Source organism: Penicillium lagena, assembly GCF_028827675.1.
Source record: "Penicillium lagena strain IBT 129212 chromosome Unknown utg000002l_segment0_segment0, whole genome shotgun sequence".
Taxonomy (NCBI): domain Eukaryota; kingdom Fungi; phylum Ascomycota; class Eurotiomycetes; order Eurotiales; family Aspergillaceae; genus Penicillium; species Penicillium lagena.
In genome coordinates this window covers 1,728,004-1,752,756 of record NW_026623223.1, presented here as the reverse complement: position 1 = coordinate 1,752,756, position 24,753 = coordinate 1,728,004, and the positions used below count along the sequence as shown (strand labels likewise).

The window sequence follows — 24,753 nt, the reverse complement described above, 5'->3', positions numbered from 1 at the left end:
TTTTGTTCTTGTTTGTCCAACATCTTCCAGTACAGTATACCACCGATTAGAGGGCTGGTCCAATTTCACCATACAATCAATTCAATCAATTCTCTACAGACTAAACCATTTGATAACGTCGTTCGATAATAATTATTTCCTATACTGCGTGGACTGATCTATACTACCCCTGCCCAATCGGGTCTAGTGCCAACGCGTCCAGGCGCGTCTCTGCAGCTCCGCGGGGACACCGAACCCAACCAACTAACTGCTCAATGATTCCCTCGTCACCCTCGTTTCTCTCATCGTTCGATCCGGCACTGCATCTACACTCCCAGGACGATATCGCACCGGATCCACCCTCCGAGTCCTTCGCTGACGACCTCGAGGCCCTGAATCTGCAGCGCCTGGAGCACAAACGCGACGTAATCCAGCACCGAGCGTGGGACCTGGCCGATGTGTTCCGCAGTGACGACGATATAAGACCTGGTTTGTAGTTCCTGGTGGTGTATGTTAATTAAATCCACGGAATTGACAGGGATTCATTCAGATACGCCGACGAAGCTGTCCGCGGCCACATCCACGTCTACGCCGAGACAGATTCATAATAGAAGACCGTGGTTGCAGTCGTCCCCTCCTGTCGCGAGGATGCCGTTTATTTCTTCACCTCGCGCGGCCGGTACCGAGTCGCAGAAGAGGAAAGCGTCCGATGATGATGTGGAAGATGGCGCGCAGTCGACGGAGCAACAGAAACGGCCGCGCATCTTGGGAGGGTTTTTGGCCGATGGTGATGATGACGACGAGGATGATGATGATATCCCTCCTAGTTTGAGGGATGAGCAGTTCAAGAGCCAGTTTGAGCTGCAGGAATATGTGCTCGAGTCGGGGCCTGCACCTATCATATCGGAAGCACCAGATTCAACAAATGCGTCTACACCCACGCCTACACCCACACCATCGCTCTTAAATCCGCTACCCGCGAGAAAATCGGCGGCACCGCAGAAGTTCCAGATTAAAACATGTGCCGGCAAAACGCACAGCGTGTCCACGCGGAGGACCCAGGCCCCGGTTTCCTATGAGCAGATTATTGCCAGCCGATCCGAGACGGCTCCGGGGCGAGCTAAGACGGCCTACTACGGTATTGAAATTCATAAATTGCTGGATGACGTGGCGAAAACTACGAAGAAGCCGTCAGATACGACTCCCCCAGCGCCAGTCCAGCAGTCCATCGAAAACCCCAAACAAAGCAAGAAGGATCATGCCATGTGGACAGAAAAGTACCGCGCGCGCAAGTTCACCGACCTGATAGGCGATGAGCGGACTCATCGAGCCGTTTTACGCTGGCTGAAGGGATGGGACCCCATTGTCTTCCCTGGTCTGGCCAAGGCTCAGGCTCGCGCGAAGAAACATACTCAAGGGGACGAGGAAGAGGAGCGTATACACCGGAAAGTTCTGCTGTTGAGTGGACCTCCGGGTTTGGGCAAGACGACCCTGGCCCATGTATGCGCCAAACAGGCTGGCTATGAAGTGCTCGAGATCAATGCCAGCGATGACCGCAGCAAGGATGTGGTCAAGGGCCGGATTCATGATGCGCTGGGTACGGAGAACGTCAAGGGCATGAACGTCGAAGTGGGCGAGAAGAAGATCCGCCGCGCCGGGAAACCCGTCTGCGTTGTGGTGGACGAGGTTGATGGCGTTGTAGGCGGATCTGGCAGTAGCGGCGAGGGTGGTTTCATGAAGGCATTGATCGATCTTGTTCTGCTTGACCAACGCAACTCGGCGCGCTCCGCAGAACAAAATGGGAAAACCAATAAGAAGCGCAAGGGGGACACCTTCCGCTTTCTGCGGCCGCTGATTCTGATCTGCAATGATCTCTACCACACTAGCCTTCGACCTCTGCGGGCTGCTTCTGTCGCAGAGATGATCCATGTTCGCCACGCGCCGCTGGAGAACGTTGTTCAGCGAGTGAAGACGATCTTCACCAGAGAAGGAATCCCCTGTGACAGCGACGGCGCTCGAAGACTCTGTGAGGCGTCTTGGGGTCTGGCAGCCAGGAGACAGCGTGGCTCAAAGAGCACCGGTTCGGCTGAGGGTGATATTCGCAGCGTACTTGTTGCTGCCGAATGGGTGGCACATAAACTCCGCCACGAATTAGCAACCCCCAAATTGACCCGAGGCTGGCTGGAGCAACGAGTACTCAGTGCCTCGACCGAAGGCAGCTCGTTCTTCAAGGGAGTGAGTCGCGGCGGCGTCCGCGAGATTGTCAACCGTGTATTCACCGAAGGAGCCGGCTTCTCCGATGACCCCGTGGGCACGACTTCATTCCAGGACCGACACGACGGGCCCAACTCTCGAACTCCTGTCGGTGTGGCGGATTTGCGCAAACGACACGCTATCAACCGACTGCGGGAGATGGTGGAAGCCAGTGGCGACCATGACCGATGCGTCTCGGAATGTTTTGCTGCATATCCCGTGCAGGACTACCAGGACGATACTTTTCTCTCCAAACCAAACGCCGCTTACGATTGGCTGCATTTCCACGACTCGATTTCCTCAAAGGTCTACTCGTCTCATGAATGGGAGCTCGGTCCGTATCTGAGCCAGTCGGTCGTTGCATTTCACCACCTCTTTGCATCCGCCGCTGGGAAGACCGAAGCGACAGGTCAAAACCCGGATGAAGCTGACGCTGAAGAAGATCACCCTTTCTCCGGGCCAAAGGCAGACTACGCCGCGTTCGAAGCGCAAAAGCAGAATCTCCAAATCTTAAACGGGTTCCATTCTTCCTTCCCCGCGCCCTTGCTGCGAATGTTCCGTTCACCGGAGAACGTGATCACGGACTTGGTTCCACATGTCATGCGCATGCTCTCTCCCGACGTCAAACCGGTGATTGTTCGTGGTGGCGGCGATCAGCGTAGCGTGGCCAGCGTCCGGAAGGAAAGTGAACGCGCGCTGGTGCAGTCTGCCGTGCGAGTCATGGCTGGGCTGGGAGTAACCTTTGAGAAAGTGCGAGTGGAGCATGACGGCGGTAGTCACGGTGGATGGGCCTACAGAATGGAGCCGTAAGTATTATTTACCCCCTGCAGATAATATCAGCGCTAACAAGACACAGTCCAATTGACTCTCTGGTCTCCTTCTCCAAAACCAAAGGCAGCTCCATGGCATCCGCAGCTCCCGTCCGCTATGCCGTCCGCCAAGTCCTGGACCAGGAGTATCGCAAGGAAACAATGCGCAAACAATCCGACCACTTGAGCCTGAATAAAGCGGGCGCCGTGTCCGGGGGCCTGAAACAAGCCCCTGGACCGAGCGACGCTGTACAGAAAGCCATCAAGGAAGCCGCTGTCAAGCGCGATTTCTTTGGAAGGGTCATTCAGGAGCCGGCCTCGGAGACGGGCGAATCGAATGTGAACTCCGCAGTGGACGAATCGTCCAAGGCTGGTAGGAAGGTCTGGGTTACGTTTCATGAGGGCTTCTCCAATGCAGTCAGGAAGCCTATTTCGTTAGGGGAGCTGTTGGCTGGTCTGTGATGGAGTGGATGATAGTACATTTTCTTTTTTTGGGTTGTTGCGTGAGCGTTTTTTTGTAGATTCGGATTAGCAATTGGCATACTCATTACCGACCCATGATCGTTAGATTTTAGAGCTGTCCAGAACGGACCACAGCTTCATCTCACTTTAGCATCGCATAGCTAATGGTAATTCCTCGAACTGCGCAAGAGAGTTACTGATGAGGCGGATGCCTGAGGTGACAGGCCTTTCCCTGTTTGGGAGATCACTTAGTTCATACAATTCACCTCGTTCATTTCCTTTACTTCGTGACCTCGCTCCTTCTCTGGCTTCTGTCGTCTTTCTGACACATCCCGGCGTCGTCGGAAAATTCGGAGTTTATCGAATTGTCCGGAAGAGCTCAGCTGTTTTTTACTGCCCAATCAAAATGTACCTTCTGGCCCCGCATTTCTCAGGATTTGACTAATGTGGCGGGAGTGGGAGAAGCAGAGGTCATTTCTAGTATAGAACTCTCAGTCCGTAAGGAAACCGAGGTCACTCGAAATACCTAGAGGGTCTATCAGGTATACCATCGCTTCTTGGCGGGCTAGACGTCTGTTTTGGTAACGTGATGAGTCGTCCGTTAGTCAGCCAATGGATGCAGGCTCGGCCGCAGTAGCCATACGCAGTCCAAGTGACCATTTTGAAGAGACAGTCAAGCTTCGATTATCGTGAATTTGATCTTTCTGATTTCGAGGAAGTAGGCTGGGTTGTCTGAGGGCATCGCTTATAACCCGGTCCATAACTTTCACTGCAACTCACTACTGAACATGCCCTCGGCGTCGTTGACTTGCCTGCTTTCCTGAAAGTTGTCATGGAAGGGCCCGCATCTGTTACTCGAAGCGCTGGCTGGGGGGCGGCATGTGGTTCCTGCGCAAGGGCAAAGGCCAGATGCCTGCGCTCTAACCATACACCTGGAGCCAGATGTGACAGGTCAGCTCGTTCTCCACGGGGTCTACTCCCCACGAAAAGCCGCTAATAGATGCTAACTACCTTCAGGTGCCAGAGCTTGGAGAGGAGTTGTACGCCAAGGGAGCGTAAGCCAAGAAAAAGAAGGCAACATAAGGGGCCGTGAGTAGCGGCTTTTTTGTCCTGTATTTCTTGGCATGGACTAACGGAAACGGCTTTGAAGCCAGATTGCCCGGTTAGAAGAGAGGCTGAGCGATCTCATAGAATCTTTGAGCCAGCGAGAGAAGACCTCCATATCTCCGGAAGTGCTGCCTGAACGAACTGGACAGCCATCATCAACGGCCACCTTCGAAATACCTGCGCAACCTCAAGACGAAACTTCCGCGAATGTTTCACTGCCTGGTTTCAACACATTTGCACGCCCAACATGCACCTGCCAGCCGGAAGTCAGTAAAGAGGATTTCAGCCCGGTTGAGTCAGATGAAACTCTATTATCGATATACCATAATCAGCTTCGCTCCCAGTTTCCATTTGTCGTCGTTCCACCTGGTGTGAATATAGCACAACTTCAACAAAGTCGACCTTTCCTTGCAAAGGTGATCAGAATGGTAGCTTCTATCCAATGTCGACGGTCAATGTGGGGCCAAAGTCGTGCGGTAATGCAGCATATTTCTGATGCCGTGATCATGAGGTCCGAACGCTCTCTAGACCTCCTCCAAGGAATTGTTGTCTTTTTGGGCTACTACCATTACTATTGTCTAGCCCATGGACAATTCAACAACCTCACGCATCTGGCAATCAGCATGACTGGAGATATGGGCCTGGACAGGCGTACCAAGCCGCGCGAAACGGCTCCGTATTTGACAATGGATCCCGAAGAGCCAAGAGCGATGACGAATGAAGAGAGAAGGGTCTTGGTCGGTGCCTGGTACATGGGCTCAAAGTGGGTAGGCCCGTCATTGCACAGAACGTAAAAGCTAATGACAACTCCACAGCGCTGCTCTCTCTTTCAACAAATTAGAGTCACCAAGATACACGAAGCATCATGACCAGTGTCTAAACGAATTGAAAGACGCTGCGGAATATGAGACAGATGAACTCCTTGTACAGCTAGTTCGCATCCAGCACCTCACCGAGAGGATCTTTCAGTTCAACCACCGAGACCAGTTCTTCGTTGAATTGATTGGAGTAGCTTTACCAGAGACAACAGTCGCTGGGCATCTCTCTGCTTTTCAGGCAGAATTGGATAGTCTCGAGAACTCACTGCCCAAGAAGCTCAAAGCCAACTGTGAGATCCTCCAGTTTCGCAACCCAATCCATGCGGAGTCGTCGCTGACACAAACTGCAAGACTTACTGTTGAGCCACTACAACACTGCACGGCTACGGCTCTTCGCTCCGCTGCTAAGCGATATCAGGCCGTCAAGTGTTTCAACCCCCGCCTCCGTCCCGCTATCGCTTTTGCATGCGGAGGCATTCGATCGCTATCATGCTGCCACCTCTGTCCTCAAGTCCTGGGTCACTAATTGGCTCGCTATACCCGTTTGCTACTACTTCCATATGCCGCAGCCTGGTTACGGCCATCTTATCTATGCCATCACTATGCTTGCCCGCCAGGCGCGGTTATCGTTGCTCGTCAATACTCAGCCCAACTGTGCCAGCTCTATTTCCTCTAACATATCCGCAGACACTGCTCAACCTGAAACCAGGAATATTGACGCCGAGACAACCAAAACCTTGGTGCTTAATGCTCTAGAGTCCTTTGCGGCACGGTTCGAGGCTGCCAAGGTGGAGATCGGCGCTGCTCATGGGCGAGAATGGGAGAACGACCTTTTGGACCTGATCGTGAAGACTCTCAGGGTCAAGAAGGCCCGCATCGAGAAGTGGAGTAAAGTCCTCGAGGCGGCAAGGAATGGTGGTTATAGCGGCGACGGGTTTCCACCGGGAAAAGACTGGCCAGCATTTAGCTCTGTTGATGGCCAAGAGAGTAATACCGGAGCCAGGGAAGATGCTGCAGAATGGCTGTTTGAGCAGCTCGATAAGTCGCTGCTGGACGATAATTATCAGGAGAGCTGGCTTTGGGGCGGTGACCCCTTAGATATTCTGTGCATGGACCAAGGGAATCTTGAAGAGGCAGAGGGGACCGGTGTTACTTGCTTGCCCAACACTGGCTTCGACTACCAGTGATGCTGCCGAGCAAGATTGGAGCAATGGACATCCTGACCTATCCTTCACGGTTTCTCGGTGGATATGAATTCATTTGTGAACATTTCTGACTGAGGTTTGCTGACTGGAGGTGCTGCTAACGAGCTGGAGAGTTCTGAGGCTTCGAGAAATGTGAATCCACGATTCTTTTTTTCCCTCGTGGTAGTAGTTTAGTTAGGGCACGTTTAGTTAGTTCACTAGCTAACCGTCAAACAATGCCACCGGCTGAGTCATCCGGAAATTTCAATAAACCCCGGCTTTCCGTGGAGATTCGGGGTGTAGAAGTCCTACTTAGCAGTATAGTTATTATTTAAGACGAGCGAGATGCATCTTGATACGTATTCTTCCATCTCACACCATCTTCTATCCCTTACAGCTTGCAATCACAGCTCAGGGTTTATTTCATCGTCATGATGCGCGTCGCAGGGCTAGGTCTACTACCGCTTCTCCATACACTCACCTACATCTCGTCACTCCTTTGCCATGTTCAGGCCCAGAACACAACCTGCAAATCGACGCCATATGACGAATCTTGGCCGAGTATCTTCCAATGGAATTACCTCAACGCAAGCCTCTCTGGGCGCTTGTTACATCCTTCTCCACCTGCATTAGCCTGTCACTCCTGCTACCTGGGCTCCAACGAAACCTGCGCCAACATCATGAGCTCTTGGAATACGTTCGCCTTCCATCAAGACAACCCCGTCAGCACGGCGTGGAACAACATGAACAACGACTCCTGTCTGCCGAACACGACTGCGCCATGCAGTGGTCTGGGATACCCGGTTTACGTTGTCAATGCAACGTCTGCCAATGATATCAAGCTCGCAATTGACTTTGCGCGGGAGAATAATGTTAGGTTGAATATTAAGGCTTCGGGACATGACTATCTCAAGCGGTACGTGGATAAAATTGAATGATCCGATGTTTGACCTACTGAAAAGCGACTAATGTCTGATTTGAGAAACAGATCTGCAACTCCATATTCTCTATCAATCTGGACTAGGTACATGGTCGGAGGATACGAATATCATGACCAATTTAAGCCAAAGGGCTGCGACATCACAATAAACACCACGGCAGTGACTGCAGGAGCCGCGTCATATGTCAGTGACATATACTTCAACCTGGACCAACACAACCTAACAGTTGTTGACGGCATGGGACCGGAAGTCACTATGGGCGGTTATCTTACTGGCGGTGGGCACAGTCCCATCTCCAACATCTTCGGACTAGGTTCCGATCAGGTTTATGAGGTGGAGATGGTGACGCCCACAGGAGAAATAATCACTGCAAACGAGTGTCAGAATACAGATCTGTTTTGGGCGGTTCGAGGTGTAAGTGCCGAGTCCTCTATCGATCTTTAGAAATGCTCATAGAATTTTTAGGGCGGCGGGGGCACCTTTGGAGTCCTGACGAAGGTGACTATTCGAACGGTTCCATCCACACCAATCGCGATATACGACTTCACGATTGAAGCACAACCAAACTCCACGGCCTACTGGGACAGTGTAGCATATCTGCTAGCACAATTTCCCACCCTATCTGACTCGAACGTTGCGGCGTATACATATCTTTACCCCAATACCAGCGCTGCCGGGCTTGGGGGTGATGTGGCATCCTTCCAAGCAGTTTTTGCCCTGTACGACCCTGCTTCGGCAAATATATTGGAGGACTTGCTGAAGCCCTATGTGCGTCATGTCAATGAGACGTACTCAAACCAAACAACTAGAAAAGTGACCTCAACCGTCTTTTCAAACTTCTACAGCATGTTTCTCGAGTATGCCGACGATGACGGAGCAGGGGTGGATAAGGTGGTCGGATCTCGGCTTTTGCCCCCGGAGATTCTGACAGAAGATGCTTTCAGCGGCGCCCTGATGGACTTCTTGGGAGATTCAGGAGGAAGATTGTACATGGTTTCTGGTAAAGGTGTCTGGGATGCGGAACCAAGGGGCGGCAGTGATGCGGTCAACCCCGCCTGGAGAAAGGCGTTAATCCATGCCGGTAAGTAAAGCTAGTTTATCCTGGCAGTACGGGTTCAAGATCCTGACACCTCAAAGTGACTTCTCAAAGCTGGACGCCTCTCAATTGGACTCAGCAAGCGATTGCTGAGTACAACATTAACAATGTCCAAACCGAAGCTTTCCGGCAATTGGTTCCTGATTCGGGAGCTTACATCAACGAGGTATGCAGCTTCAGCTCCCTGCCCGCTTAATAGAGTAATTACTAAGAACACAGGCTTATTGGAATGAACCCAACTTCCAGAACGCATTCTGGGGTTCCAACTATGAAAGATTGCAAGAGATCAAGAAAGCTGTTGATCCGGATGATGTATTTTGGTGTCATATTTGTGTTGGGAGTGAGAGCTGGGAAGAAGTTGGAGATTCTTTATGTCGAGTTTATTGAAGAAGGGAAGAAAATAGCAGACCTTAGTCTGCTATTCAGCCTCAGCCTCCTATTATTTCCGTGTGCGTAAACCTTCCGCCTCGTCGGTCGCTCTAAACATTAAAGACTCGACTTTATGCTATTCGCCCTCCCCTTCTGGAATATCAGACTGATCTCCCACCCCCTACCCTAATCTAAGTTCGATTTTAAAGATATGACATAGAGGAGGCATTTGTTTTATCTAATGGAAGAGGAACAGAAAATTATATACAGAAGTGACGGGCTGCGAATTCTTCGGCAGATGCAGTACTGTAGCATGATGTGACAGTATCTTCAATGGATTCCGTTTCGCACAACCTCTTTCCTGCCATAACCACCTCCACCAGGGGTCATGATCACGACTCGGTCACCAGTCTTCATGGGCACACTACCCTTGCCGCCCATGTTAACTCTCCTGTCTTGACCGGTGTGCTTATCTTTTGTAAGCCACAGATTCAAACCAGTGGATCCCGGCTCACCACCCTCCATGCCGTATGGCCGATGCACACGTCGCTCTGACAGGATGGAGCACTGCACTGGAGTGAGAAATTCGATTTCTCGAGCCACGCCATCACCTCCCTGATTTCGTCCAGCACCTCCCGTACCCTCACGGAGTTCGAAGCGGCGGAGCACACAGGGGTACCGCTTCTCGAGGATTTCAGGATCAGTGATGCGGGTGTTCGTCATGTGTACATGCACACCACTTTCTCCAACCCAACCCTCCCCTGCTCCAGCGCCACCCGCAATTGTCTCGTAATAGCCGAAACCCGGTATGAACTGGCCAGTCGCCTCATCGGTCTTTCCGTCAATCCCGAACGTGAGGTTATTCAGGCAGCCCTGAGAGGCAGCGCATGCGTGGAGCGCTTTGAGCACCACATCGGTGACTCGCTGACTCGTCGTGACATTACCGCCGACAACGGCAGCAGCGCCAGTGGGGCTCAGGATGCTTGGCTTTGGGATCCTAACATCAACTGGGCTCAAGCACCCCTGGTTCAGAGGGATATCCGACTTGATCATGCACCGCAAGGCATAGATGATCGCCGAGTGAGTGATAGCCTCGGGCGCGTTGATATTACCACGGACCTCCGGGCCCGTCCCCGTGAAGTCGAAGACCGCCGATCCATCCTTTTCAATCGTGATCGTGAGCTTGATGGGTGTGCCGTCATCCATAAAATCCAAGGCCTCCAGCGGGCGGCCACCGTAGCGGTGGTACATGTCCTTGAGAAGGTTTCGTACAGCCAATTCCGCCGTTCGCTGGATCTCGTACATGTACATCTGCACGGTTTCAAGCCCATACTCCTCAGTCAAATTCTGGATCAACGCAATCCCACGAGCGTTGGCGGCAATCTGAGCCTTGAGATCCGAAATATTATCGCTCAGGTTTCGGCTTCCCGAGCAGCCGTCATACTTGGATGGGACATCCAGGAAGAGCTCTCGCATGCGGTCCTCGTTGAAGACACCGTTTGAGACAACCTTTTCGGACTCAATTGCCGCGCCTTCCTGCCAGAGCTCGGTGGAGTTGGGAGGCATGGATCCTGGCAGAATACCACCGACTGCAAACCGACGGTGTCAGCAATCGTGGAATAGAAATAGTTTGAGAAGACTTATTTACTTACTGTCTGCATGATGGCCACGTGAGGCAACGTAAAAGATGATGTCGTCGGTTCCTTGCTTGAACACAGGGGTGACAACAGTCACGTCAGGCAAGTGAGTTCCGCCAGACACCGGGTGGTTCGACACCAAAACATCACCCTCCTTCAGCTTTCCTTGCCAGCGCTTATGCTGGTATCGAACGGCAAACTGCATAGATCCTAGATGAACCGGCACGTGGGGCGCGTTGGCGACAAGCCCACCGTCGGGGGAGAACAAAGCGCATGAAAAGTCGAGACGCTCCTTGATATTGGTCGAGACGGCCGTCTTCTGCAGGGTACGGCCCATCTGCTCCGCAACAGACATGAATCTGTGACCAAAAATCGACAGACGGACGGGGTCCACCTTTGACGAGTAGGTGGCCTCGCGAGGCGCACACTCCAAGTCGATGAGCACACATGTGTCAAGGACGTGGACTACAGCATTTGGATTGACCACGATGGTCTGAGTCTCGTCAATGATAATGGCTGGGCCATGCAACTTCACAGTAGAGCTGAAATCTCGAAGTTGATAGACAGGGGTGCTTTGGTATCCAGTTTCAGAGTCGAAGTAGACGTTTTTATGCTGCACGGATGCACTGGGTTCCTGAAACTTCGCCTCCTTGAGCTGTTGAAGCGGGCTTTTCTCGGTAATTTTGTTTGCAGACGCGATAGTTCGAACGCGGACATCGTCAATGAGGACCGGACGCTCGAATGTGAAATTAAACTCCCGGCGGTGTCGCTGGACAAAGGCCGACAAGAAATCGCCATTCTCGGGCTTGAGGATCATTAGGCTTGTGTCCGAACCCTCATACCTCATGTTCAGAAAGACTTCATGTCTGAGTTGCTTCTCCGTGAAACCCTGGGTCTGCAGGTTCTTGGTGGAACGGCCAATGAGACCCTGTATCTTGCTAGTGACCAATTCCTCAGCGCCAACATATTGAGCAGCCATGGGCTCTTGTGTCTCGTGGACAATTTCAGCAAGAGCGAGGCCGTAGGCCGACAGGATGGACGAGTATTTGTGAATGATAATGCGCGAGATACCGAGAGAAGCAGCAACGTTGCAGGCGTGCTGGCCACCCGCACCCCCGAAGCATGCCAGGTGGTGAGAGGACGTTTCAAAACCACGAGCTTCCGTCAGGTTGCGAATAGGCCTCGTCATGGACTCATCGGCCACTTTCAGGAAGCCGAGAGCTACTTGTTCTGGGGCGAGTAAGGTGGCGTCGTGCTCCGAGTTGATCTTGTCGGTGAGCTCCTTGAACAGCTTGCGAGTAATGTCTCGGTCGAGGGGCTGATCTTCATTGGGGCCGAAAATCTTGGGGAAGTATTCAGGCAGAAGGCGGCCTAGGAAAAGGTTTGCATCGGTGACAGTGAGAGGCCCTCCTTTTCTGTAACAGGCTGGGCCAGGGTGGGCGGAAGCAGACTCGGGTCCGACCATGAAGAGACCGTTCTTCCAGGATAAGATTGATCCACCTCCTGCGGCAACCGTATTGATATCTAGCTGTGGCGCTTGTATGCTGACACCCGAGATACTGGAAGAGAATGTGTGATCAAGATGACCATCGAAACGCGACACGTCGGTCGATGTGCCACCCATATCGAAGCCGATAACAGGAACTCGCGCCTCTTCGTCCCAACTTGTCGACGCATATCCAACAACACCGGCAGCAGGACCGGAAAGAATAGCTTTCAAGCCACTGAACTGACGGAAGTCGACCAAACCACCGTCGGACTGCATAAACTCGACTCGGCAACCATGCGAGCCTTCCAAGCCCCCATCAAAATTTGCGGAGATCGAATCGATATAAGACTTGATGACGGGGGTAAGATAGGCGTCGGCAGTAGCCGACATACCACGAGGGACAACCTTGATCATAGGCTGTAGCTGCGACGAAAGGGCAACTGACAAGCCTAGCTTGCTAGCAATCTCGCCAATCTTGAGCTCGTGGTCCGGGCAGGCGAATGAATTAATTAGAGCCACAGCCACTGAGCGATAGCCCTGCTCCTTCAGAAACTGCAGGTCTGCAGTAACCTTTTCGATACATAACTCCTGAGCCACGTGGAACTTCTCCCCTGTGATGCCCTCGATTGTCCGGAAAGGCAAGAGAGCGTTTTGAGACGACCGCGGATGCGAGGGGATGATGCGCTCGTCAACCTCGACTACCTCTTCGAATAAGACACCGGGCCGCCTCGCGGAGAGGTCGAAGATATCTGGACGGGCCTGGTTGCCGATCTTGAGGAGATCCTTGAAACCCTTGGTGGTCAAGAGCGCTGACCTCATTCCTTTCCGCTCCAGAAGCGCGTTGGTGGCGACTGTTGTGCCCATCCGTAAGCATTCTATGTCATGTAATCGGAGAGGCTTGCCTCTGGGCAGAGTTACGCCTGTAGCGGTTTCGAGAACCCTGCGGATGCCTTCTGTCGGGGCATCCTGGTAGTTGGAAGGGTCGACGGAGAGCAGTTTGAGGACAATGTCAGGCTTGCCGGGCACGATGGCATGCACATCGGTGAACGTGCCGCCACGATCAATGGAAATCTTGATTTTGTTGGCCGACATTATGAGTAAAGAAATGAATGGTGGGAGTTGATTTCCAATGGCGATTTGATCTTCTCTCATAAATACCTTCAGGTCAGTGGGCCACCGACGAAGCAGACCGGTCTCTAGCCCCGCAAAGCGGCGCGGACACGGTTGCCGCGTGGTACCAAGGGCGTGTAAAATTCCCTTGGCTGCCAATATCCTGGGAATCCTAGGGCAAATTCAAGGTATCGGAGCCCACTATCCGACGACTAGGACTGCGGGTGGTGTGGCCCGATCTTAGCGCAACGCGACGATATGGATGGCGATTCCGGCCAGGTATAGTGACGCAACCAACTACCCTGGGTTCCTTATTTCCACCCATCACGGGATACTCTGGATATTGCTTGGGTAACTCTGTTGGTTCATGGAGTGACCGGATTGCAGATAACCAAGGCATCCCCAAACAGTGTCTTGAAAATGTTTCCTGATAGTGTTATTAAAAGTGGTTATTAATGATTTACTTTGAGATACAGTACCTTTCTACAATATTTCTTATTCTATTAGCCAGTAAGTTATAACGCGGTTGCGTTGACTGGCCTACTCGCCCGTGAGTTACAATAGTTAATAAGGAAAATCAAGTACTCAGGGACTCTCTAGTGGGAGTATTGTGAGAATCATGATCCAAATTCACGTCTTGAGAGAGGTTTCTGTCATTCTGAACCCAGACAATTATTTTACATCAATCAATCACTCCCTTCGCTGCTGTCCCGCCAACAGAGCCGACTCAACCCACTGTCGATCCATATCGATACCAATAGAGTCCAGCACTTCTGCCCATAAGCCCGGATCCCCTTCAAAATCTAAATTGAAAGCTGGAGGCTGGTCATGGGAAACTCCTGCAACGATGATATTTTCTGTACCGGTATTGTCATCCTCTGCCTGATTTCTTACCTGAACCTGCCCGTCCTGGCTCGCAAGATTAGCTGAGTCTTTAGTCTTAACAGAACTCTTAATCTTGGTGAGAAGGGAATGACACGCTTGAATGTACTTGTTCCCTTTCTCTGCCATAGTCTGTAGCACGTCGAGAGCCATGTCCATTGCAGAGGCATTCGTTTCGTTATATGGGAAGGCGATGTTGACCATTACCAGAAGTAGCGCCGCCGAGAAGGCCTGCTCTCCGTCGATAAACCCATACGTTGCTGGTAATTATTTAGTTAAGGAACGATAGAAAGATTTGCTATCTCCTTGAGACTGCTGCTAGACTTACCGACGAGGTTATATTTGGCTGCGGCGTTGAGTAACAAGGCGCTAGATCTCGCGGCCGATATGGCTGTCTCGATGACATGGACAATTTCCGGCGAGAATCCGTCTTCCCATCGAGCCGCATTAGAACACTGTGCATTTGCTGCCAATTGTCGCTGAATTGCATATAGTAGAATCGGCCGTGCGGTCATGTTAATACAATGATAATAGTGCAGATAGGTCGACACAACCTCTCGCTGCGGTGCTTGGTTCAAGTCGGAAGGATTCAATTGCACGGAGTCTGGTAGCTGCTGAAACCAGTCGTTTAGCCGTTTCATAATGTGCTGAACACAGGCAGAGAGGTCAGGGCCGGACTTCTGTCTCTTGCGATAGATCTTCTCCCCTATGATCCCATGTATTCTGGATAATTCAGTGTAATTGGTGAGGACTAGCGCCGCGTGGGGGTCCTCGCCTGGCGTGGGAGAGGGAGGCAGAAGATCAACATCCTCGTCCTGAATTGATATTGGATGTCCCGATGTCACACAAAGGAGCCTCTCCATGCTGTAGGTAGACCACCAGACCCTTCGTCGGCGCTCTCGGGTTTCATTGTCAAGCTCTTGATCGAACACTTCCCGGTGCAGCCCAAGAGAAACTGCCATTCGGAGGGCAATACCGATGTATACGTAAGCCGTATCCCTTCGATTGATCGCCTGCATAAAGTATGCAACGTAGCTTAGCACCTCAATGAACAAGATCGAGCCGTCCTCAAACACACTTGGTAAAAGCGTAAGGGCGTGTTTGAAGTACTGGAATCCTGGAGGTCCCTCGTGGCCAACCCATTGGTTGATTGAGTACATCTGACCAAAGGCAAAGACGAGAAGTATTTGGCAATAGATCAGGCATTCCTCTCCATTATTAGAGTCCGGACTTCGCGAATACACACGTTCAAGGCGTTGATAGAAAGCAGTGTCACTGAGGAACGAGAAGATTGTGCCAATGTAGGCATGCTGGGCACGATACAAGCGTTTGGCAAGTTCAAATGGTGGAAGTGGCGGGAATTCAGGTCTGATGGAGCGGCTGAGCCACGCAGTGTCCTCGTAGTGGGGATACATGTGCCAATCTAAGTTCTCAGTCGTCGGATTCAGCCGATTGGCAATATATGTCGATGATGAATTGCCCATGAAATCTGCACCATCTCAGCTAGGTCGGTTCCCAGGAGGCTTATGGCGACATACAGTATTGCCCTGAGTTGCTGAGAACCCAGTTGTCGGTGCTCGCGAACCCCAACTCAATATCCTGGTTGGATATTTCCATCTGATCCGAATCACCATCGCGGCCATGTCGAGCGTTAATGGCTCTGTGAGCTTGATTCTGAAGGTCAATCAAATAGCTCTCCGGGACAGTGACTCGTTTCTCAGACTCCGCGTAGACGCATATATGCCCGGCATCTCTACATCCTTTACAGGGATAAGGAGGTTCTCCAGCACACTTCGTGCGCCTTTTCCGGCATCGGTTGCATGCTTTGGCCGAACGCCTGAGGGCGTCTGAGGATGCCTGATGCTCCCGTGGGATGGGTCTAGACACTCGCATCTCGAACAGTTGATCCAGAGTATGTAGTGGCCTAGATGACAGGTCAGGTTTCATCGGACCGATATGCCCACGTCGATGTAGATGGTGGTTGCGACAATCCGAAGCTAAGCCGTGTATCGGGGCTGTTCAATTATCCCCGCAGAGACCCAATCACAAGTCCAGGGGACCCACACCGACACATTTAATACTATTCGATTGGTCAAGCGCCGATATAGGAGATGTGCGACAATTACTCCAATACCAGAGGGCTTCGGATGCACCGTCTCTAGGTAGGTATGACAGACACTCCAGGATACTACCTCGGCAGAATCATCATCGGATTCAACCTCCTCTACGTTCCCTATCCTGTTATTCCTCCGCTATGTACTCCGAACCGCAACTCAGACACCGGTAACACAAGGATTCCCATACCCGATGCCGCCATCGTCGGAATTGAGGACCCGATCCGTTCTTCGCCATTCCATCATCTCCATGCTGTAGCCGACCCGCGTCTGTAGGACAATAGGAATAAGGGGGGCGGGGATGAGGACACCGAGACGGATCCTGTACTGTTCTCAGCTCAATTGGCCAGCTCTAAAATTCTAAATGTTGTTCGGAATAGCCTCGTATAAGTTAAGTTGCTCTTCAAACAACTCCCATTCCTCTCAGAACCACGCCTGTCCCTCACGATGCCAGCAGCTTTCCTCTTTTTCATAGGTAGCCTCCTCTTGGTCGTGCGACTACTGAGATGCTACTTTTGGCTATCGAATATACCCGGGCCGTTCTGGGCCAAGTTCACAGATCTTTGGCGGTTCCGCTCTCAGAACACCAGAGGACACACTGCCAGACTTATCGCACTGCACATGAAATACGGAAAGCTCGTGCGCTTGGGACCCAACCATGTCAGCATCAGCGACCCGGCCGCCATTCCCATCGTTTACAGTACCAACCCGACGTGGAAGAAAGGTCCGTCCTACTATGGGGCTGTTCCCGTCAGCAAGAAGCGGGCGGTGCCCAGTATCATTGCCATGAGCGAGTCACAGCACACGGCGGTCCGCAAATCGGTCGGCCGGGCCTTCACAACAAACTCGCTGCTGGACTACGAGGATTCGATAGAAGCTACCGGCAAGGAGTTGATCGATTCCCTCGCTAAGAACTCGGAGACCGACGTCGGCCAGTGGCTTCAGTTCTTTGCCATGGATATGTTGATTCGCATCGCCTTTACGGACACGTTGGGATTACTGGCCAAGGGTGCCGATATTGACGGGACACTTGCAGCTGTAATGGCGCGATTCGACCATTGGGGCCAATGGGGTGCAATGCCTGATACCGACTTCTTCCTCAACAAGAGCTGGCTCGCAACACGCCTACGAGGAGTTGGTAACAGTCCCCTTGCCCGGGTTTCAATGACCAAGCTGGAAGCGAGGAGGGAGGATGCAAATAAGCAAAAGTATAAAGATCTTTGCTCGAAATTCCTCAAAGGCCAGGCGAAATATCCCGATCTCGTGCGACAGGATGAGCTCCTAGGCATCATCATGTCTACCATTGGTGCCGGTGCTGACACCACGGCCGGTACTCTGACATATACTCTTTACTTCCTCTCAAAGTACCCAGCTACAAGGACGAAGCTTTTGCAAGAGATCGAAGAACACCTTCGTACCGGTAAACTGTCCCACCCGCCGAAATGGACGGAAGTTAGCAATATGCCTTACCTGGATGCGGTGCTGAAGGAGTCGATGCGACTTCTTCCGGTCGCATCCTGGGGCCTTGACCGGGTCGTGCCCCCAGCAGGCGCAATGATTGCGGGCAAGCTTATTCCCGGGGGTACAGTCGTTGGATGTCAGATCGATGCCGTCCACCTGGATGAAGGCGTCTACGGCAAGGATTCAACTTTGTACAGACCGGAGAGATGGCTTGAAGCAACCGAAGACCAGCGCCGGCAAATGGACCGCTCGTTTCTGGCATTCAGTGCGGGCAAGAGGGTGTGCACGGGCGTTCATATTGCGTGGCTGGAGATGAAGAAGACACTTCCATTGTTGTTGATGAATTTTGATGTGAGTATATCTTCACTCTAAAATCATATTGCGGAAGAGGTATCAGATGAACTGATACACCTGACTAGCTGGACCTTGTCGATCCTAACCAGGACCCGAGAGATGGTATCAGAATCAGCGCAGTGAAATATCCACCCTCGATTCTGATGAAGATTACACGGAGAGATCTGGTTCCCTGTTAAGGTATACGTGTCCTATGTAGGGCTGATGGTAAATGAGTCAATTTCACCTGCCTAACAACCGAGATAGTCAAGTGCTAGGTATGTATTCAACAGAGCTTCCGTGAATATCACAGTGGTGTTGGTTGCCATTGAGCAGCTTTTTTCCAGTCGATAGCCCATCTTCCAAATTACACAAATTACTGTCGCCAGCATGAGCTTGAATTTATATTCTCTATGACCTCTTCACTATCTCACGTACACGTATAACTTCCCTCCGCTTAAGCTCTTCCTCTCCTCAAGTATATTATTGTCAATGTATGAGATTTTCATGCTACAAGGTAGCTTCTATCCCCAATAATACAGAGATATGTGCTGGAGATTACTCAACAGCTTCAATGTGCCCTACATTAGTCAGGCTACACCGACCGACGACTTGCCTCCATCTGTAACCTGATCTTTGCCGTCGGGACCCACAACCCTATCTTATCGTAAAAACCCGATCTATGCATTTAATTACCGAGGTCGACCAATCGATTATTCCATACTGCCGTATCGAGAGATGGAAAGCTGCTCCGTGTACACCTAGAAAATTTTGGTTTCCCAATTACGTCCTGTATGACAGTGGTTCCTGTCACTGGCGTGAATATAAGACTCCGGCGGGCGGGCTTCCATGGTGCTGATACTTTTGTCACTAAATCAACCTGAGCCTCACCTTGGTTTGTCTAATCCACGCGGGCGTCTAGTTTTTGGAGTCAATACGGTTATTCAAGCTTGGATGCTTTGAAAAAAAATGTCTTTGCTTAGCAAGAAGGAAGTCCGCTCGGAGAAGGTTCCTCAAAATCAACTCTTTTCCCAGGCCCTTGTGGTTGGTGGCTTGGTGTACGTTTCAGGCAAGACGGGAGTGGACCCGGCTACAGGAAAGTTCGTCGAGGGTACCGTGGAAGACCGTGCAGCAAGTTTTTACACGATCAACTAGCCAAGCTGCTTGCTAACTGATTGTTAGACTCAGATCCTGAAGAACGTCTCAAGCGTGCTAGAGGCCACCGGAAGCCACATTGACAAGGCGGTGATTAAATGAAGGAAATAATTTGACGCTATACGTGCTAACTTGCTATTCTATAGGTGAAGGTGAACATTTTCCTAACCAGTATGAGTGACTGTGATCTCATGAATGAGGCATATGTTAAGTTTTTCAACAAGGACCCCAAGCCTGCAAGTTTTCTAAATCATGAGATGCTTTTAGGCTCTAATTAGATTTAGGTTCGCACATGTGTAGCGGTGAAGGAGTTACCCCGAGAAACAGACGTTGAGATGGAGATCATGGCAATATTGTAAATTCAAAGCCCTAGTTGCCTAGAAAAAAGTTGGAGGTCCGAGGCATTCTTGTCTCAGGAACTAGTAGATGTCTTTGTCTTTTTCTTTCTTTTCAAATCCTTATCCATGTCGCAAGTTGAAAATATGTTGGTGAGTTATGAGTTATTTATTCGGTGAAACGCAGTAGAACACACGCCAGTCTTTTTTTGGCTGGATCTATGAAGATCAAATGCATGGGTTGTTCACGAGCCTTTCCTTGGCCGGGCGAATTTGGTGAGGAGCTGAATTTGGCTGCAGATGAGGCCATCTTTGGTGTCAACTCACATTCTACGTGTAAATTGACAGGAAACTCCTCGCTTCTCTTCTGAGCCTGTTCATTCTAAGGCTAAGTCAAGGTGTCGGGGTCTCTCTACCTGACGAACAGCTCGCGAGAAGATAGGGATAGCGATCCCGATCAGTATCGGAATCCACTATCCTGCGTTCCAAGTTTCTACCCCTCATGGGATTCCCTGGATTCTGCTCGTGTAGCTTTGCTGGTCCTTGGAGAATGGATGAGCAAGTTATGGATGACTCCAGCACTCCATGAAAAATATCATCTCAAAATACTGCGAATTGTACCAACAATAACAAGATGAAAAGCGGAGCGTGCTTTGCTTTCGAGATATTGAAATAAATTGAAATCTAGATGACAGCCCTTTCTGCGTCACACAACCTTTATATCGGTATACGGGGCCGACACCACACAATCTCGGATCTCCACACCAGGCGCCTATACGGAATAGTCAAGTCTAGCCGACCTTCTGTGGAGTGCCTTCCCTAGTCTCTTCTCAAATGTAAGGTTTTGAAGTTTCCCCCGGGGGTATACACTGGATAAGCGGCCAATCTCAATCCTTGACCCCACAAGATGTAAGCTGGGGTAGGTTCATACTGTGATGCTGATTCGATCAATGGCAGTCATGTTTTTAGAGTTCCCTTCGCCAACCTGGAGAGAATTCGAGCTCCACAAGCCTTATAAGAATGAACAAGATGCGCTGACAAAGTTGATATTTCGCGCAGCAATTTTGATCCGTTTGCAACCAGTTGACCTCTCATTCTCTTTTTGTCGAGCAGTTAGGTATGGAGCCTAGCATCGAGCAGTATAGGCGAGACGACAGAACATTCTGGGCTCCGGGAACAGTGGAGTTGAAAGACGGTAAGATGCATACCTCATGTGTCCTACAGTCTTCTACACAGACTCACTATACCAGTTCATCAAGCAGAAGACCAGATAGTTCTCTTCCCAATGCCTACTGTCGATCCAGATGACCCTCTCAACTGGTCTACATCCCGCAAAGCAATCAATTTCACACTTGTCAGCTTCTTCGTTTTATGGACTTTTGTTCAACTCGATATCGCCTTTACCGCATGGGGACCTATGCAGACGGAGCTTAATTTCTCGATTAGCCACCTAAATGGCGGCTCAGCATTAACCTATGGCGGATTAGCCATTGGATGCTTTTTCTTCGTCCCACTTGTGCACAAATATGGACGCCGTCCACTCTATCTATTCAGTATCAGTCTCCAGTTTATCGCCTGCCTCTGGCAGGCTAGGATCCATACCGTCAGTGATTTATTTGGAAGCGGTTTCATCTCAGGCCTAGGAGGCGCTACTAGCGAGGTTATTGTGCAGGTCACTATTGCGGACATGTTTTTTGTGCACCAACACGCCACCATGAATGGGTGGTTTCAAATATTTCAGTGTACAGGTGCATTCCTCGGACCTGTGGCGGCCGGGTATATTGTCGACTCGGAGGGATGGAGATGGATCTGGTGGTGGTGTGCCATCTTTTTCGGGGTGACATTACTCTGTGTTGTCTTCTTATTTGAGGAATCGAAATATGTTCCCGTCCATAACAGCCAAGGCACTACATCATCATCCTGTCCCGAATTGACAGATGCAGCTACCGACACCAAGAATAAAATGCAGGAAGAGAACAAAGGTGACAGCGATACGGCGATAACTCGGGTCACGACTAGTCCCCAATCCGCGAGCAAAACATACTGTCAGAGAATGTCCCTAATCACCAAGACGGATGAGCCTATCTGGCATCACTTCGTCCAGCCAATTGTGGTTCTTTTTTCCTTTCCTGCAGTTACCTATTGTGCTCTCACATACGGCACCACCCTGGCGTGGTTCGCCATCATGACCTCCATCCAGGCAACATATTTACTCGAACCTCCGTACAATTTCAATGCTATCGGCATTGGATTGATGAACATCGCGCCTTTTGCAGGTGCAGTGATCGGCTTCCCCTTCGGCGGCTATCTTAGCGACAAGTCGATCATGTGGCTGGCAAACCGAAATAACGGTATCTATGAACCAGAAATGCGCATATGGCTCGCTCTTCCGCTCGCCATCATCAGTCCAGGTGGAATCTTGATGTTTGGTCTTGGTCTTGCTCATGTATGATTTCCTCTACTACATGTTGACCCATGTTGACCAGCCTATTTAATTATATTGTTAGGGCGCGCCTTGGATCCTCCTTGCGATGGGTTTCAGCTGCTTTGGATTTTCATTCGCCTCAGTCGGCGCTATTTCTCTCTCGTACGCCATGGACTGTTATCAGGATGTATGCGGTCACTTCCATAATATTAAAAGCCCACAATCCACTAATCTATTACGATGTAGATCATTGGTGATGCGCTTGTCGGCGTGGTCTTTACCCGGAATATCTTCTCTCTCATTATTCTTTTCGTCATCACACCGTGGGTCCAAAAGATGGGCATGCAGAACCTCCATATACTTGTTGCAGTTCTCGCATTCGTCATTATGATGTTTCCGATTCCATTGCTTATCTGGGGAAAAAAGGCCAGATTTGCTACTGCTTCTAGGTATAGGAAGATGGCGCAGAATCAGCTAACCCACCGGACTATTTGACCAATTCAGACAAGACGATGATCTCAGATATCGAGGACAACTACCTGCTTTGAATGGGCTCAGCCATATAGGGGGAGAGGAGGGGAATTAGTCAGGGCGGTTAGCTGAGTGTGGTTAAAACAAGGTTGATTTAACAGATTGTGCAAGATAGCTGGTCAACAGATTTTATAGCATGATAAGTTCATCATATAAATCAATCATTTCCATTGACACAGAAGGGCTAAATATGAGGAAGCCTTCAAGACTCTCATTAACTCCAACCTCTTTTCAATGTCTCCAAACTTGAAACATGACTACAGCGAGGTCTTATGCTTAACTCTCATTTATGTAATGCTCGGGTGTGTAGCCATTCGCATGTGGATTACGTTGCACTGCATCCATCTGACTGCGCTCATTTCTCTGTAGTATCGTCCTGCCTATGTCTTCGAGAGCGCCACTATAAAGGGCTAAATCAAGACTTGATCCAATCTAGCTAGGCCACAAACTGTTGATCAAAAACTTGAAGAAAATATAAACAAGACTGTGCAGTGTCCCAAAGAAAGCTCGTGTGTGGGCAAGTGATGAGCCCAGTTTCATCCAAGTAACAATAATAAGAGGGCAAAAGAAAATAAATTTAATTATAGATCCGGGGTGGCGACTGGGCGGTGATTAGAGGCGGTCTTGGCTATGCTGAGATAGTGTATATGTATCTAAACCCAAATCCCAAATCGCCGGTAGTAGGCGCCATTTGCAACCCCATATAAATTGGAAACACATGTTTAATCTAACAATTAGGTTTAAAACGTTAAGTTATTTACAGTAGTACTAGTATACCTCGCGGTAAGGCCTAAGAATAGATCGATATACACTATCTAGAGATATTGGCTATAGAAATCCACTGTGAGCGCAATTATCAAAAATGTCTCGCTCTATTTAGCGGCTGCTTATTAGAAATTGGTTCTGACTCTAGAAAATTCTCTTCCATGTTCCAAACTGTCGTCGGTGGGATATTTCAACACCAACATTCAACAAACGCGAAGGTTATGGTGGGCATCTACAACCGGATGCTACTTGCACCGCCTTCACTCATCATCCCCCAGGAACACCCGAATCGGCATCCAGCCGTCTCCAACAACCTTGGCCCGGGTGGTGATATCGTTCAAGCTTTGGAATTCCTGTTCTGTCAAACCCCAACCATCCAGTTCAAAGTTCGAATCAATTCGACTGAGCGTCACACTTTTGGGGATCGTGCTAGTCCCCCGTTGGAGTCCCCACATCAATCTGTCCTTGTTAGATTGTTATTTCTTTCTTCTTGTATCAAGAATTGACTCACAGAATTTGAGCTGCGGTTTTTCCTTTGTTTTCTGCAAGTTTGAGCACCACCGGATCTTGAATCAAGTCAAGTGAAGAGTTAATGGCGGATGTAGTGTGGCCGCCTAGGCAGGAGTATGCGGTGCAATGTATTCCCTTGGAATTGCAGTATTCAACTAGTTTGTGCCTGCTCAATTTTTGATTAATACTTGTTCTATTCAATAATCGAGGAATTGAACGGCGACTTACGAGGGATTGTGGGGATGAAGCTAAAGCAAGAAAAATGTCAGTAATAGTTGACATTCCTTGGGAAATCACTGTAATACCTCGATCTGGTTGATAGCCGGGACCACTTCACAAGAAGGATGATTGAGGAGTTTCTCCAGGTGAGTGATCTGGAAGTTCGAGACACCAATGTTCTTAACTTTTCTAGTATGCAGTAGCTTCTGCATCTCTTGCCTGTATTTCCATTAGCACGTTGATAGGAAATACTAGCGACTTCACGATTTATTACCAGGTCCTGATAAAATCCCAATCAGCCAGATGCTTAGATCGATCATCTGGATCCGTCGAGCATGGAAAATGAATCAAGAACAGATCAACGTAATCAAGCCCTAGATCATTCAACGACGATTCAAGCCCGTCCCGTACACGGTGATGCCAATGGTTGTCAAGCTTAGTCGTGACCCAGATTTGATCTCGCGGTACTCCCGACGCGTGTATTCCTTCGCCGACTTCTTTCTCGTTGCTATAATTCAGCGCCGTGTCGATGTGACGGTAACCGTGTTGTAGGGCATGCTTCACAGCTTCCCTAGTATCGTTCTCTTTTGACTGCCATGTCCCAAGTCCGATGGCTGGGATAGCATTTCCGTTGTTCAGTGGGAATTTGTGGGTAGTGAAATTAGGGTTTGCCATTGTTAGAAGTGTTTTGGTAGATGAGAGAGTTGTGTTGTTTTGTACCACACGTTAACGAGAAATATATTCACGAAAACCACATGACTGATTAGGG

General features: G+C 50.2%; 10 protein-coding genes across 10 annotated transcripts; 7 read left to right on the top strand and 3 right to left on the bottom strand.

Annotated features, from left to right (window-relative positions):
* Positions 1 to 254: 254 nt before the first annotated feature.
* N7510_003464 (putative sister chromatid cohesion factor (Chl12)) lies at positions 255 to 3,503 on the top strand (the record flags this gene model as incomplete). Its single annotated transcript, XM_056975390.1, has 3 exons — positions 255 to 468; positions 518 to 3,038; positions 3,089 to 3,503. 3 exons carry the CDS (start codon positions 255 to 257, stop codon positions 3,501 to 3,503), a joined length of 3,150 nt encoding a protein of 1,049 aa, XP_056835346.1.
* A 1,562-nt stretch (positions 3,504 to 5,065) lies between these two features.
* On the top strand, positions 5,066 to 6,615 carry N7510_003463 (fungal specific transcription factor domain-containing protein; the record flags this gene model as incomplete). The annotated part of the gene is made up of 3 exons (XM_056975389.1): positions 5,066 to 5,373; positions 5,426 to 5,718; positions 5,780 to 6,615. The coding sequence occupies 3 exons, from the start codon at positions 5,066 to 5,068 to the stop codon at positions 6,613 to 6,615; spliced, it is 1,437 nt and encodes a 478-aa protein (XP_056835345.1).
* Positions 6,616 to 7,292: 677 nt separating this feature from the next.
* On the top strand, positions 7,293 to 9,036 carry N7510_003462 (FAD-binding oxidoreductase; the record flags this gene model as incomplete). The annotated part of the gene is made up of 5 exons (XM_056975388.1): positions 7,293 to 7,528; positions 7,601 to 7,967; positions 8,019 to 8,634; positions 8,691 to 8,815; positions 8,869 to 9,036. The coding sequence occupies 5 exons, from the start codon at positions 7,293 to 7,295 to the stop codon at positions 9,034 to 9,036; spliced, it is 1,512 nt and encodes a 503-aa protein (XP_056835344.1).
* Positions 9,037 to 9,348: 312 nt separating this feature from the next.
* Positions 9,349 to 13,236, bottom strand: N7510_003461 (uncharacterized protein; the record flags this gene model as incomplete). The annotated part of the gene is made up of 2 exons (XM_056975387.1): positions 9,349 to 10,607; positions 10,671 to 13,236. The coding sequence occupies 2 exons, from the start codon at positions 13,234 to 13,236 to the stop codon at positions 9,349 to 9,351; spliced, it is 3,825 nt and encodes a 1,274-aa protein (XP_056835343.1).
* Positions 13,237 to 13,944: 708 nt separating this feature from the next.
* On the bottom strand, positions 13,945 to 16,059 carry N7510_003460 (Zn(II)2Cys6 transcription factor; the record flags this gene model as incomplete). Its single annotated transcript, XM_056975386.1, has 3 exons — positions 13,945 to 14,396; positions 14,465 to 15,625; positions 15,675 to 16,059. Coding segments are annotated over 3 exons (1,998 nt in total), but the record flags the coding sequence as incomplete, so codon positions are not given.
* Positions 16,060 to 16,304: 245 nt separating this feature from the next.
* N7510_003459 (uncharacterized protein) lies at positions 16,305 to 16,526 on the top strand (the record flags this gene model as incomplete). Its single annotated transcript, XM_056975385.1, has 1 exon — positions 16,305 to 16,526. One exon carries the CDS (start codon positions 16,305 to 16,307, stop codon positions 16,524 to 16,526), a length of 222 nt encoding a protein of 73 aa, XP_056835341.1.
* Positions 16,527 to 16,697: 171 nt separating this feature from the next.
* On the top strand, positions 16,698 to 18,083 carry N7510_003458 (cytochrome P450; the record flags this gene model as incomplete). The annotated part of the gene is made up of 1 exon (XM_056975384.1): positions 16,698 to 18,083. The coding sequence occupies one exon, from the start codon at positions 16,698 to 16,700 to the stop codon at positions 18,081 to 18,083; it is 1,386 nt and encodes a 461-aa protein (XP_056835340.1).
* A 930-nt stretch (positions 18,084 to 19,013) lies between these two features.
* Positions 19,014 to 19,477, top strand: N7510_003457 (uncharacterized protein; the record flags this gene model as incomplete). The annotated part of the gene is made up of 3 exons (XM_056975383.1): positions 19,014 to 19,175; positions 19,227 to 19,289; positions 19,346 to 19,477. 3 exons carry the CDS (start codon positions 19,014 to 19,016, stop codon positions 19,475 to 19,477), a joined length of 357 nt encoding a protein of 118 aa, XP_056835339.1.
* Positions 19,478 to 20,653: 1,176 nt separating this feature from the next.
* N7510_003456 (uncharacterized protein) lies at positions 20,654 to 22,507 on the top strand (the record flags this gene model as incomplete). Its single annotated transcript, XM_056975382.1, has 5 exons — positions 20,654 to 20,729; positions 20,785 to 21,980; positions 22,042 to 22,146; positions 22,206 to 22,340; positions 22,415 to 22,507. The coding sequence occupies 5 exons, from the start codon at positions 20,654 to 20,656 to the stop codon at positions 22,505 to 22,507; spliced, it is 1,605 nt and encodes a 534-aa protein (XP_056835338.1).
* Positions 22,508 to 23,515: 1,008 nt separating this feature from the next.
* On the bottom strand, positions 23,516 to 24,659 carry N7510_003455 (uncharacterized protein; the record flags this gene model as incomplete). Its single annotated transcript, XM_056975381.1, has 5 exons — positions 23,516 to 23,714; positions 23,767 to 23,821; positions 23,994 to 24,013; positions 24,063 to 24,203; positions 24,259 to 24,659. 5 exons carry the CDS (start codon positions 24,657 to 24,659, stop codon positions 23,516 to 23,518), a joined length of 816 nt encoding a protein of 271 aa, XP_056835337.1.
* Positions 24,660 to 24,753: the final 94 nt, after the last annotated feature.